Here is a 14,416-nt window from a genome sequence, read left to right on the forward strand (position 1 = left end):
AACTTTTATAATGTCTGCACATTTTGGTCAGTTACACTTTAAACCATTAATAGTAAGGTTGATACTGACTAATCTTAACATGTGCATCATTAAGCCACAGTAAATGGTGGTAATAATTTGACAAGATTATTTACAATTAGTACTCCATAGAACAAAAAAGGAAAAATGTAAGATATAGAAGTTTCTTTGGAAGCTATGGTGAAGTAGAGCTCGTTTTTAAAAGAAATATATTTGGAATGCTGAAATTCTGTGGTAATACTGTCACTAAACAGTGCTTTTATAGTCTATTGAGGATTACTGTTTCACTTTTTCCACAAAACAGAGTCTTTTTTACTCTTTTCTTGAATTAAGTTTTATTAATGATAAATAAAATCGGTTACTGAATTATTAAAAGAAGCTGCAAAATAACTGATAAAAGTACAGCAGTTAAAATATCTTTCTGCTATGCTTTAGCTGATAGTTTGATTTGTCACTGATTACAATATTTGATATTTGGCTACATCTTTATCATCCTCACTCTGAAGATAAACCGAATGAAAATCTAAGAAAGTCAGGATCTTGTCAATAAGAACATAGAAACATAATTCGTGTAAATTCAGAGCTGATGAAACAGGAACAGATTACATGTTTTTATTACAGAAAAAAAATCAGCGAAATAGTACTTGCATGTTCTTCATATTTGTTTTTCTTAAGCTGAGAAAGTATCTATGTTAAAAGATCTAGAGATTTAAGATATATTATTTTATAATTTAAATTAAATCAAATAGTTGTGTTTTCTATTATGTGTGCAAATGTCACCACATGGCACTAAAATTATTCAGCCTCTTGCATCTACTTCAATTTCATGAATATGATATTATAGCAGATAAGATCAGAAATTCTAAACAACTGTAGTGTAAATATTCTCCAAGGCAGGTTTAACTAATACCCAGATTTCAGCTTTCAATATATTTTGTCCACATCAAGTCACTGTAGTGCCTTCCATATGTACCTATTTTCTTCTGGGATGTGAAGTGCCATCATCTGCAGAGGTTCCAAACACTGCACAACCCAGCCATGACGTTCACTGACACGCTCAGTTTCTACTTTTAGAAAGCTGTTTGGCATCCTGCTCCATAAAACAGGTGTAATAGTTTGCACATCAAGGCGAGGGGGACACTGAGGAATGGGATTTCTTTCTTCACTTTTAAAAATTGCTGCTGATAAAGGCATGGTATTCTGAAACAAAAAAGTGTATTAAAATTATTTTTGTAACATCTAATTATGAATAAACCTATAATACCAAAAGCAATTATAATTTATTGATAGCAAAGAACTCAGAAATATATGTTATTGCAATTAACAAAATCATTTAAAAAACCCCCCAACATTAAGAGTGTTCTCTCCAAATAACTAGTTTGTTTTGCAAATGCAGTTTAGTTTTGTTGAACAATTAACTTAATCTAATAACTACATTTACAGAAGTAAATGTAGAAGTCAAATAAAAAGTCACACCATTGATTCAATCTTCCTAAACAAATTAAAATGAGCAGTAATTTCCATGGAAATAAACAGATTTAAAAGAGCACCTTTATAGAAAATATTTTGTACCTTTAATTTACCAAGTTCAAACTGAACCAAGTTAGTGCCCGTAGGCTGTACAAAAGTTGCTGGAAAAAGCTTTGTGTTTGGTTCAACCTAGAAGAGAAATAATATTTTAAAAATTTTAAAAATTAAAAAAGCAACAAGCATCTCCTCCCAGAACACGATACGATATAAAATTACTATACAGCTTACAATTCATTATCAAATAACTGCAGACACCATATTAAAGTGTTGATTAATGTCTACCTGTAGTTTACCTCTAATATAGTAAAGCATTTGCTGAGTTATTCTTATAGGCCCACCTAACTTTCAGGCAGGTGTGTCTGCTGCCTTATGCGCTGTCAACACCTTTAACAAGAACTTCGGCAACATTACATGTTGACTCTTCTCAAGCATATCCAAATCTGACACCCCATTCTAGAGCAGCTCCTTTGGCTCTCTCTCTGGGAAAAGCACCCCCAACACAGACAGAGGGTAGAAGACAGCGTTTTAGACCATTTTTTTTCACATTTTATGCTGGACAAAATAATTCACTACCAAAAAAGCTCAAAAACAAATTTCTAAGAGAGAAGGAACCAGAGGGGAATAAGAAGAAGGTGAGACCTCATCATTTGATCAGGGTAGTGCAAATCTTTATTTCCTATTAAGATTAGTGAATTTCTGATCTATACTCCAAAAGTAGAAGAATGTAATTTTTTTAAAGATCTCAAAGATGTCTTTATTTCCAGGCTTAGCATTTGACTGCAGTGTTATAAAATCACAGTGAATCACAATGAATCACAGTGCTGCAGTTTTAAAGTGTCTGGTTGGGTTTGGGATTTTTTTGACAGCTACGTTATCCTCATTTCCTCATTATAGCTGGACTCAAAGTGCATGTCAGACTAGTGAATGCCAGTTTATTCTGAAGAATTCTGTACACGAAAAAAAAGAATTAAAAAGATACTTATAGAATAGTAAATTACTAGAACTATTTCAGTGCTGCAGGGTGGCTGAAAAAAGGCACAACCAATTCAAGGTTTCAAGAGTTCAATTAAATATTTTAATCACATCATTGTGTATTTTGTGTACTATGCATACACGTTATGCATACTAAGTACAATTACAATACTCGTGCTGTGAAGCAGTGCAACTCCTAACTTTGAGGATAGCAAATTATCAAAAATTGCAAAACAAAAAACCGAGAGTCACAAAAAAGAAATAAAACATCCATGTTCTTTTAGATGAGAAAACAGCTCCAAAACACAATATAACTTAAACAGAATGTAAAATAATACCATATACTGAAAAATCTGTATGCAGATTAAAGTTTTTTCAGAACTATGACTATTGAGATAGACAAAATAATGTAGAGCCAGGTGTATACACTCTCATCTTTTGGATAAGGAAAAAAACACAAACCTAAAACCAGAAACAAAAGGTATCCTGGACTGAAAGACACCACTAATAAAATGTGTTTTATTTCATTAAAGCCTGAAAGTAACTGACTAAGACAATTTAACTCTCAGCCTCTGACCAAAGATAGATATTTCCTAATAACAATAATTGAATTTGTAATTTCTAATCTTGTTTGAAGGTCAGAAAACCGTTACTACCTCAGAATAAAATAAAACTTCTTGTAAACCAATAATTAAGACCTCCTTTCTGCTATTAATACCTTAACGTTGGCCTGACAACTAATGACAAAATCTCAAATATAGATGTATATACTATCTTTCATTTACTTTTCTATTATAGACATTTTTTTTTCTGAATACATCATGCCATTCAATAGTTAGATCAAGAACTACTGCAAAATTAATTTCTTCTCCTCAATATGTTGACCTGTAGGCCTTTTAGAATGAAAACAGCATACAAATATTGTCCCTCTATTTTAGTTAAGAAAACTGAAAAGTGCAAATGGTTACAAGGTTAGAATATTATCCTGCAGCCTCTAGACCAGACAAATATCAGTCATTTGCTGCAATTTGGGTGAGAGATTAGATTTACTAAAATATCTTAAAGATTTTATTTTATTGTAAAAATATTCAGGAAATGAAAATGAAAACTACATAAAACTATTTTCACTACTTTCAAAAATAGATTTAAATTACTAGAAATAAGCAGAAGTTGAAAAATATTTCACCCTCAGACGTAACACTCCTGTTGGAATATAACATTGTAACTTTACAGGAAGTGCTGGGTGTTCTCATTTTTCAATAGACCAAGTGCTAACAGGTTTATTGAAAAACATTTCCAAAAGCAACTCCAGGTATTTTTCCATAGAAAAGAGAAGACACAGAAGAGAAATAATTGTATTTTCTGAGATTATTTTAAATTTAGTACAAAGAATGTGGTTACATTAATTGCATGTCATAAGAGGAAAAACCTGAAAGTGTTTTTCACACTAAATGCAGTAACAGGCATCTTCTACATCTGTATTTTCCTAGTTTTCTTTGCAAAAAAAAAAACAGGTAAAGGCTATTCTGTGAAAAAAACATTCACCATACTTCCATGTTTGTTTTCAGAAGCTGCTATATTGATTAGTATCTAGCTAAAAAAAAAGCAAAGCATGTGGCTTAAGCTCTTTCATCTCCTGTTTTCTTTTCCCAGGATGTTGACATTTAATATCCTTCCAGCATGGCACTGAAGTCTCTGACCCTTCTTACGAAATACACCAAAATCATAGCTGCTACATCACCTCCTACTCCCATTTACAGGCTGTCTGCAACCCTGCTGTATTCATTTTCAATGGAGTCAGTATACAAAGCTCCATTAAATTTAGCTGAATAACATTTAAGTTTTATCTGTATTACAGATTTGTGGGGTTTTTGTTGACACGGGAGAGAGCGATGCATTGTTCCTAACACTAGATAATCTCTTCCACAGTGGATCCTCTACTATGGACAACCGACCTTACTAAGAGCAAATCTCATCAACCTGGTGCTGAAAACTTCTGTCAACTACTGATCCATTTGCATAACGACTCCACGTTTTGAGAACATTAACAGCATTTAGGGCCCACCCCATTTATTTTGGCTTTGCACATTAATGCATATTTGAATTTTCGGTTTTGCAACTTATCAGATCACAAGATCTTCAAATCATAGCTATTTGCAGAAGACACAAACCCTGGTAATAATAAACTAAATACACTTTCTCAATCCATACCAAAAATTACTACATCTAAAGTCAAATTTTGACCTTATGCTAATTTAAATAATTATTTCCCCTATATCGCGTAACAGATTTAGTTGACAAAAAAATATTTTAAAGAATAATTAATGTTAGAAACCAAGATTCTGAACCACAAGAACTGAAAGGTAAAAAAATATTTTTCTGAACATATCTACCAATAGTTCTTCCTTAGCATTTGAAACAACTGTAAGAAGTTGAAAAAAGAGAGAGAGAAAAAGAGGGATAAAAGAGAGTAATACGGGAAAACATGTTATTGTCACATGAATAGCGTTAAGTTAGATTTCTGAACAAGAAAAAACAATCTTCTAATAGCATCAAAACAACCAGCTTACTGGATAGCTTCTTGAAAATCTGATAATACCTGATAACAAGTGCCAAGCTCTTTTCCATTGGCTGTGAATGACAACATTCCGGTGGCCAGGTCAACAAAGCATCCAATTTCTAAATCAACATTACTGCGACTTGATCTCTGGGAATTAGCAATTACATCTCCTCCCCAAACCATATAGCAATTGCTGCGCTTCACACTGAAAGAACAGCAAGAAGAAAGAAAACAAATCATAAATCACATTGAACTTGACTAAGTGTTCAGTGAAAATGTACTTTTCAATAGAGTAATAGTTAGAGTTCCTTAAAGGCGCTTGTGCTGCTATTAGTTTTGTTTTCTCATTAACAAACTCCCTTTTTTTAATACAGTAAGCATTGTGGGTAAGGGATCAGACTAAGTGCACATTTTTTTCCCCTTTTTTTATAATTATTAAACAACTTCACATGCTTCTGTGTGCTTATGTAAGATATATTAAAACAAATAACAGGTTCATTCACAGTGACCAAATATGTTCAAAGAAAGTTAAAAGAAAGAAGCATCACAAAACATTGTTTCAAACAGAACATTAATGATAAATATACTCACTTTAACAAGTCTATGTAGAACACATTCATATATAAATGAGCACAGAACTCTCCTACTCCATGATCAATTTTCTTATTAGCTTAAATTAACATTTAAAATATCATCAAGCTTGTGAATAATTCACTTTTGAACAACAGTATTAAAATACAATCTTTAATAAGTGATAAATAAATCCATACCTTTCATGAACCCTGCCTCTCTCATCACCTAAAGTAACTGTCACTGTACAATTTTTATTTAGGTCAAAATCCTCACTGTAAAAATGATAGTCTGGTGTTACCCAGCCAACCCAGACAGAGGATGGGTCTTGGCCAGCAAATATCCGTACTGAATAAAAATACTGAAAAGAGAAAAAGAACATAGTACATACATTAGTAATAGAAATCGAAATGATTTTATCAAGGAATACTCAAATAGTGATTAAAAAACCCTCCTATATATCAAGCTTTAATAACAGTAATTCACATTCTCTTAATCAGTCATTTAAAATGCTCATAAATTAAAAAAACAGACTAGTGGTTTAAGACAGTGAGGTTTATGCCTTAAGTCATATAACTCTGGGCATTATTATTTATATACAGTATTATATCATAACAAATGATTACAAAGATCAACAGATCAATTTCTAATGAACGTGCTGCCACGACTAAATCTACTTCAAAAGGTAAGAAGAACTAAGCATCTCAACATATTTACTTACCGTAGTAGAAGGAGCAGCAATTTCTTGGCTGTGCTTTCTAAAGATAAAGGAACATCAGTAAATCAGTAAAAAAAGGTAATAAAAAAAGTACTCATTATTAAACTAAGTGTACTTACAGGCTAACTCATGTTTGCTGGGTACTGAGTATGCATGAGTAAATTAAGTACGCAAAGATAGTATAAGATACAAATATACACCCAAAATATTTGCTTGCAGTTAAGGCAGAGGCGGGGGGGAAAGATAGATTTACAGCAATTAACTAAAGATGAAGGCAATGCTTGAAGGTGCTGAACTCAGCAGTACCCGCTATCTTTAAAAATCTTTCCCACAATCTTTTTTTCTTTGCATGGACTAGTCACTTTTCCAATAACAACAAGCTATTGAACAATAATGTAGATGAGCATTAATCCAGTGGGAAAAGATTCTGAGCTGGTTTTCCAGCCTGGCTGAAGAGCTTTGCAAATCCCAATGACTGAAAGGATGGCAGCTGCTTAGCAATGAGTAACTATAAACCTTGTGATGCACCTCACAGAATCACAGAATCACAGAATGTTAGGGATTGGAAGGGACCTCGAAAGATCATCTAGTCCAATCCCCCTGCCGGAGCAGGATTACCTAGACCATATCACAGAGGAACGCGTCCAGGCGGGTTTTGAATGTCTGCAGAGAAGGAGACTCCACAACCTCTCTGGGCAGCCTGTTCCAGTGTTCGGTCACCCTCACTGTAAAGAAGTTTTTCTCATATTTATGTGGAACCTCCTGTGTTCCAGCTTGCACCCATTGCCCCTTGTCCTGTCAAGGGATGTCACTGAGAAGAGCCTGGCTCCATCCTCATGACACTTGCCCTTTACATATTTATAAACATTAATGAGGTCACCCCTCAGTCTCCTCTTCTCCAAGCTAAAGAGACCCAGCTCCCTCAGCCTCTCCTCATAAGGGAGATGTTCCACTCCCTTAATCATCTTCGTGGCTCTGCGCTGGACTCTCTCTAGCAGTTCCCTGTCCTTCTTGAACTGAGGGGCCCAGAACTGGACCCAATATTCCAGATGCGGCCTCACCAGGGCAGAGTAGAGGGGGAGGAGAACCTCTCTTGACCTGCTAACCACACCCCTTCTAATCCACCCCAGGATGCCATTGGCCTTCTTGGCCACAAGGGCACACTGCTGACTCTTCAGAGATGGTTCTCTCTTGTCTGGATATAGCATTCGGCAGCAAAGTTGTGGTACAAATTTCTTAAAACCACCAAGAACAAAAAAATCTTAGTAACATGCATCCTATGCTAGTGTGTGCGTAGTGTAAAAAGAAGTATGAAATCTTGAGTGTAAAATAATAAAGAATAATATAATTTATTACATTCACATTGAGACCATGAAACAGGATAACTAAAACCAAGCCTAACCGTTTTTGGAAAACATCAGATGAGGTATTTTCAACACCCATGCCGAAGTTGAATGATGAGCAGAACTCAATGGGCATACTCAAACGACAATATATCATGTCTGAATTGCTGTTCTGTGTGCCAAATGTTTTGTGAGTAACTTTTAACCGAGGTGGATTCTCAATGGTTCCATCAATTCTCCATATCTAAAAATAATAGAAATAATTTTAAAATAATATTTCAAGAAAAATGCTGAAAACTTTCATAAAGCAAATAGATGATGAGATAACTGAAAGAGTTAACTTAAATTTTTCAAAATTAATTTCAACTTTCAATATGCAACTTTCTTCTCTGAGAGGGAATTTAGCCTGAAGAGCAAGGGAAGCAACAGATTCAGTACATCCTGATTACAGTAAATATTTTCAAGTTGTTCCATACAGCATTTTTTTTAAAAAAAAAAAGGATAGATTTTATTAAGTTAACTCACTTTGAGTGCACAAGTCATTGAAAAATTGCTTCACAAGAATCAGTAGTTTTCTACCACAACGAGAAGAAATATCAGCTAGAATCCTTCAGATGACCGTTATGAAGTCTGAGTCTGATATTATTATTTTCCCTTGTGCTGAAAAAGTGAGTATGCTTTTAAACTCAGTGATAGGAACATTTCAAAAACTTTAAAAGATGAAAGAAAAAGTGCTGAGATCATTTAGTTAGAACTCAGTGAAGTGTATTTTGTTTAAGAAGGAAATGTTCAGAGAATAATTCAGGGAATAATTGGCTATACACCCAAATTAAACTAAATGGCCTAGGGATTTTAGTAAAAAAAACTGATCAGAATTCAAGTATATCATTGTGGAATATATTAATATGGAATATTTTATACAACAGGATATATTATTCTGCTCTAGAGTAGATTAGTTAGGGAGTTGTGGAATTCCTTTCACTGGTGCATCGTAAGAATGAATGAAACAGATATCATTCAGCGACACCACAGATACACTTAAATGTCCCTCAGATTAGTGAAGTGAATTAAATCAGTCTGTTTAGCTCACACTTCCATTACCTTAAGTGATGCTGATTTCACCTGAACAATTTTTAGATATTTAAGATTTAAAAAAATGAAAGCGAATGTAAGATAGAATATAAAAAATGTTTCTCATAAATCACAACTGACATGTTTCACGTAGCTAACCACTACAACATAAATTAGTAAGACATATAACAGATTGGTATATCCATATGAATGTTAATACTACCATAAATGAAGCTGGAGATAGACAAGATCATCTGGAATTATCTAAGAGTGACTTAATAGATTGTATTATGACAAACTATCTGATGACAGTAAGTATTAGTAAGGGTTTAATGTCTCAGCTTGCTAAACACAGTTGATAAACAGGTGTCTCCCTAACATGTAATGTTACCTCAATGTGAGGATGATTTTTTGGCACATTGACAAATGTTGGTAAGCGTTTACTAAACCACATAGCAACATCTCGGTTCATGTTGACAGCAAAAGGTTCAAAACCTTCTTGAAGGCCACACATTGTGTAAAACTTGAATGTACTGGCATCCATTCCAAGGTTCATACGACCGATCTGAGATAGACCCAGTGCACAAATTGGAACAAAACCTAAGAAAATGATACAACAAAGACAAAAAAAACCCCAGTAATTTATTTGGAGAACACAAGCATTCTATTTGGATCCATCTAATGTGAACTACACTTTAGCTCCTACAACTAATGCACATGAAGTTATGACAGTAGCAAGGATTTAAAGCCACCTTAAATACTAATGTCTAAGTTCAATACAATTGCTACCAAAACCCCTGAGGACTTAGCCAATGAATGGACATTACACGCACTATCCCATTTATTTAAACATTAAATCAGTTTAACAATGGTTATTTGTTATTGTGTGAAAAACAAACAAAAAACGTCAAGTCAAGAGGTAGTTTTGTGGACTATCAGATTTGAGAAACCAAGATTTGCTCAAGTTGGTTATTCATTTATTAGAAGAATCAGTTATCTTCTTCATTTTTAGACTAATAAACATGCCTTTATACAGTTTGTTGGACACTGGAAAAGAACCTTGGCTAGATCAAAGTTATTAACGTATGTTAACTGTGCTCTCTGAGGGCACTGAAGTTTCAAAAGGAATTTGAGATGAGGTTTAGGTATCTCAGTACATCTGTTTAAAATTTAGTTTGTTGTCAGTAGCTATAAATTTGTTGCCAGCCTTCATCCCTCCATCATTCATGATGGACAAATATACACCTCTTTAATGCTGGCTTTTTTTATGACTGAACTTTTTTGGTCTCCATATACCTGTACCAGCTGATAGACAGGGATGAAAGGTTGTTGAATTATTTCTCCATCTCTCAAGAAACAGAACTTGGAGCAACTTCAGGGAAAAGTCAGCAGTTCAACCTCTAAAGGAGAAATTTTCTCTCCTACACTTCAACTTTAAGCCTTCAGAAAAGCTCTCTTAAGGCAGTCCCTCATTCTCTACCATTAGAAAAACTGTATCAATGGTCAGACCAAAGAGGGGCAGTGAGCAACTGCAAAGCCTTCTGGCAATCCTAATGGGTATGAAGCTACTACTGGTTGGAGGAGATATGCTTCCAAAGAAAATGTCAACTAAAAAATAAAACAAAACAGTTTGAAAATATTCCCTGTCTCCTTCAATACAGTCATGTAGACACTACTGTTCAAAAAAACACCAAAGGCCAAAAACAGAAGAGGAAAAATAGCCCAGGAAAAGTAGAAATGCAGATAAGCTAAGAAAAGGGCGCAAAAAAAAAATTACAAATCAGACTCAATTTATGTTGCAAAGATTTGTTCTTTTGGTGCAGCCTCTCACCACATAGTACTCATTTAGTCCTTCAAGACAAGAAAAGAATATGTGTATGCTCCAGTGAGATAATCAGAGACTACATTTTCAGCTTCTGGGAATTTTTCAAGATGCTTATTGTTACCACTTCTTCTTAACGCTGAAGTTCAGTCCTGTGAGTAAGCCTAGCAACGCTCAAAGAAAATGTACCCATTCTTGTTGCTGAAATCCCATAATATCTACTTGTGGTTAAAGGAAAAAAAAGAAAATTTATGCCATGTAAGCGCTCTTAAATTTTTATGAAGTTAGTGTGTAGCACAGTTTGAAGGCTCACACCAGTGAAATATGATTTCTCAGCTCACTAAGCCATTATGACAGACTAGGTTTTCTGAATTTTGATTTGCATTCTCATAACCATGTAACTATAAGAAGAAAATTACCACTTTCTATTCCAAAGTCAGCAAATGCAAGTTCTGAACCTTTACTGGTTATAAGCAACTCTCCATTCAGAGTAAAGATAATTGATTTGTCATCCAAGTTTATCATACAACCAACCACATCTCCTGGTTGCCAGCTTCGTCCAAAGAATCCACTGCCTTGATGCCAACGCTGGCCCTAAACAAACAAAAAAGTAAATAAACACTGTGCTACAACTAAAAAATAAAACACAAAATAAATAAACTAAAACAAATAAATATTTCTCCTTCCAGAATCTCAAAGTAATTTGCAAACAGTACTGATCATGGCTTTCAGGTAACTAATTTAATTATTGTCTCAGTTATTTCACATAGAGAAACTAAGACACCCTAACTTAAGTAATACGCAAACAGCAATTTAGAACCTGGATGACAACCACTGTTCACTGGCTTCCAGTTCTCACATGTAGTGTCATTATCATCCTTCCTGTCCTTTAGGAGTCAAGTTTGGAAAGAAAGAACATGCAGAAAGCAGAAAAGACAGAAAAGGGAAAACAGAACTGTGGTTCTCCCTTCCAGTCATTGAAGAAAATTTGTTTTATTCTTGTAAAACACAACTTAGGAAAAAAAAGGAAGTGAATGCTGTACTTTGTTTATGCTTATGACAGACTTATTTACTCAGTTGGGTACATCCTAGGAAGATAGATATAAATCAACACCCCTTTGTTAGCATAATTTCAATGACCAGAACCAGAATGCAGATACTATCCAGCATGAAACAGAGTTCAGAGATATCTTTATACGAATCAAAAATATTCCAATAGTTGATCTGGAGTACACAGAGGAAACCTATACTGTAGTTCTCTGCCTAGCCTGTTCATAGGTCAAAAAAGATTAAGATGTACTGACTTTGCTTCCTTCAAATACAAATGCTTGGTCATCAGCTCCCAACTCTATGTCAGGTCGACAGCCCGGCCTGGCCCAGCCAACACGCATATCTCCACCTGTCACAGCTTCAAATTCAAAGTACCACTTTCCAGACTTCACTGCATAAGACTGTTCTACTCTGAAAAATCGTATCTTGTCAATGCTGACTTTTTCCACTGTTTGGTCAGCTGTAAAAATAAAGAGAGAGAAAAACCCCACCTTTTATATTTAGATGAAATTATAAATCCCTTCTAGCTTTTCATCTGTTCCCAGTATTTCCTGTCTCTGAAAACAGCAGTTATCTACTGTTGCATGTTTAAGAAGCTTTATAGTAAATGTCAAAAAAGAAGTAACAGTAATCAGTATAGAGAGGCTAGCACATTGTAATTCTATACAGAATGAGTGATTATCCACTATTTAGAATCAGAATATTTCAAAGTATCACTCGATGCAGAGCCCCAAACACAAAACTGACTAAAGGAAACCTCAGAAATGTAAGATTACTACATGCAATACAATACAATGCAATAATGCAGTATTACAATACAACAAAATGCTTTCCTACACAAGTCAATACATTTAGAACACTTTAAAAAAATTATCAAATAAGTTTTGTTTTGGTTTGGGTTTTTGTCAAAAAATTACAGTGATATAGCAAATATGAAGAAAAACTTCTAAACAAATTTCTGCTCCTCATTTCAATTTAAAAAAATTATTGAACTTGGTGCACTTTGACTAATTCTTAAGAACTGAGTCTGACTTGAAGTAGTCAAACCTAATCTGCATACCATGTAAAGAAACTATTTTAAATTAATCCCATATTATTTTCTTTCTTTCATTATTTCCAAATGAAAACCAGTATGTTCACTCACACTCCAGATTTTCTCCAATCTAAAAATCATGGAAATTAGAAATAACATACCATTAACAATCTTTCTAAAAAATATATGTAAGTAATATAGAAGTAATTTACAAAGTATAGTTGCACCTTTCATTAAAGTCCACTGCAAAAATACACTACTATTAATCTTATGTTTTCCCTATCTATTTCAGTGTTTTAGGTTTTTTTCCCAGCACTGAGGGAAAAAAAGGCCATGATTCCTGTTGTAAGTACATACCTATCTCTTGGTCAGGTGGTTCAATACTATAACCATAGCCTGCAAATGTTCTAACAGCTTCACGGAGGCTATCTCTGTTTGATTTTTTAGTACGTTCATCTAATAATGCATATGGCACTAGCCGAGGATTACGTTTGTTCTTAAGGTCCTAAAAGGGGTTATAAAAAAGAACAAGAAGAAAACGATGTTTAAACATCACAAAGATTTTATACAATGAGACAAAAGTGTATTCTGAAATACCGTTAAGATTATAGGAGAGAAACAATATTGATGAAGAACAGTTCTATGAATGCAAGCCCACTTGTTAATAATATTAAAAACCAAGAATGAAAGAGAAGTATGGAAATATATTTTCATACATCTTGCAGCTGCATCCATGCACGTCTGACAATCTACTCAGACTTGCATGGGCAAGGCTTCTTTTCCTGCTCCCCACCCCCTCTAACGTTTCCAGCCGTTACTCGACATTCAGTATTTATCCTCTTATTTAACACTCCCAACTAATGTTCTAGGAAATAAAATCTCAAGTTCTTTTTCTTTATTTACTCCAAATGCATCTAAAGAAGTCCTTACCTGCTGAATGCCATAGGTCCATCCTTGCTTTATTCTGTCTTTTGCCCAGACATTATGTGCATTTTCTGCTAGTTTGTCAACTAGACATTCTTGAGATGGGAGCAATTTCACTTCAGAAAGATCAAGAGGGGCAGGTTTATATCCATTTGACATCATGTAACTGTAAGTCAGCAAAGGAAAACAGAGAGTCAAGATACTCCACTGATGGTATTTAAAGTTTTCTATGTGGCATTCATAGGGTGGCATTCACTTTCTCTATCCACTTTTCAGTCTCCATTTCTTTGCAAAAATCCTTCATTGCATTTGGTCATTGACTAGGATATAAATTGCGTTCTAGCAGAGAGTCTCATTTTCCACCAACTTGCACCCTATATAATTAAATGTGACCCAGATCCATATGCACATGCCTAAATAGTTGCTACAAAACCCCAAAATTGTATTAATTGAGTACTCTTTATATTTTTTTATACTTGTCATTTAAACCTTTCAAGTAATTTCTATTTTAAAGATCTGCATGATGACTTCTTATGAACTTTTTTTAATGCATTATTAAGTATGGTATTTTTTATATACTAGTCTGTAAAGACTGCATTACCATTTTTCCAACAGAAAAAAACACATTTTAACTACTGTTCGTCCCACTTTTTCATTGAATAATAAGTTTAGTAGCTTTTCAGTAGTAGGTATTACCCTCTCCAACCCTTTCCACATAGTATAAAGATTTCTCTGATGTTTTAGACATATGCAGACTCTGTATTGCTCAAATCAGATAATTTCCATTTGTTAGGATGATTCACAT

The 14,416-nt window shown here is 34.2% G+C and overlaps 1 protein-coding gene across 2 annotated transcripts in view; it reads right to left on the minus strand.

The window, feature by feature from the left end:
* Positions 1–14,416, minus strand: part of RYR3 (ryanodine receptor 3) — a 255,747-nt gene that overhangs the window by 125,713 nt on the left and 115,618 nt on the right. For both annotated transcript variants that reach the window (XM_068397601.1, XM_068397600.1), the window contains exons 24-34: positions 13,618–13,777; positions 13,045–13,192; positions 11,909–12,114; positions 11,024–11,198; positions 9,174–9,382; positions 7,771–7,955; positions 6,372–6,408; positions 5,851–6,011; positions 5,120–5,285; positions 1,591–1,677; positions 992–1,218 (exon numbers count right to left, since the gene is read on the minus strand). In XM_068397601.1, the coding sequence (XP_068253702.1) occupies positions 992–1,218; positions 1,591–1,677; positions 5,120–5,285; positions 5,851–6,011; positions 6,372–6,408; positions 7,771–7,955; positions 9,174–9,382; positions 11,024–11,198; positions 11,909–12,114; positions 13,045–13,192; positions 13,618–13,777 (1,761 nt within the window). The remainder of the gene's footprint in view (positions 1–991; positions 1,219–1,590; positions 1,678–5,119; positions 5,286–5,850; positions 6,012–6,371; positions 6,409–7,770; positions 7,956–9,173; positions 9,383–11,023; positions 11,199–11,908; positions 12,115–13,044; positions 13,193–13,617; positions 13,778–14,416) is intronic.

Source organism: Nyctibius grandis, chromosome 4 (assembly GCF_013368605.1).
Source record: "Nyctibius grandis isolate bNycGra1 chromosome 4, bNycGra1.pri, whole genome shotgun sequence".
In the NCBI taxonomy this organism is placed as follows: Eukaryota; Metazoa; Chordata; class Aves; order Nyctibiiformes; family Nyctibiidae; genus Nyctibius; species Nyctibius grandis.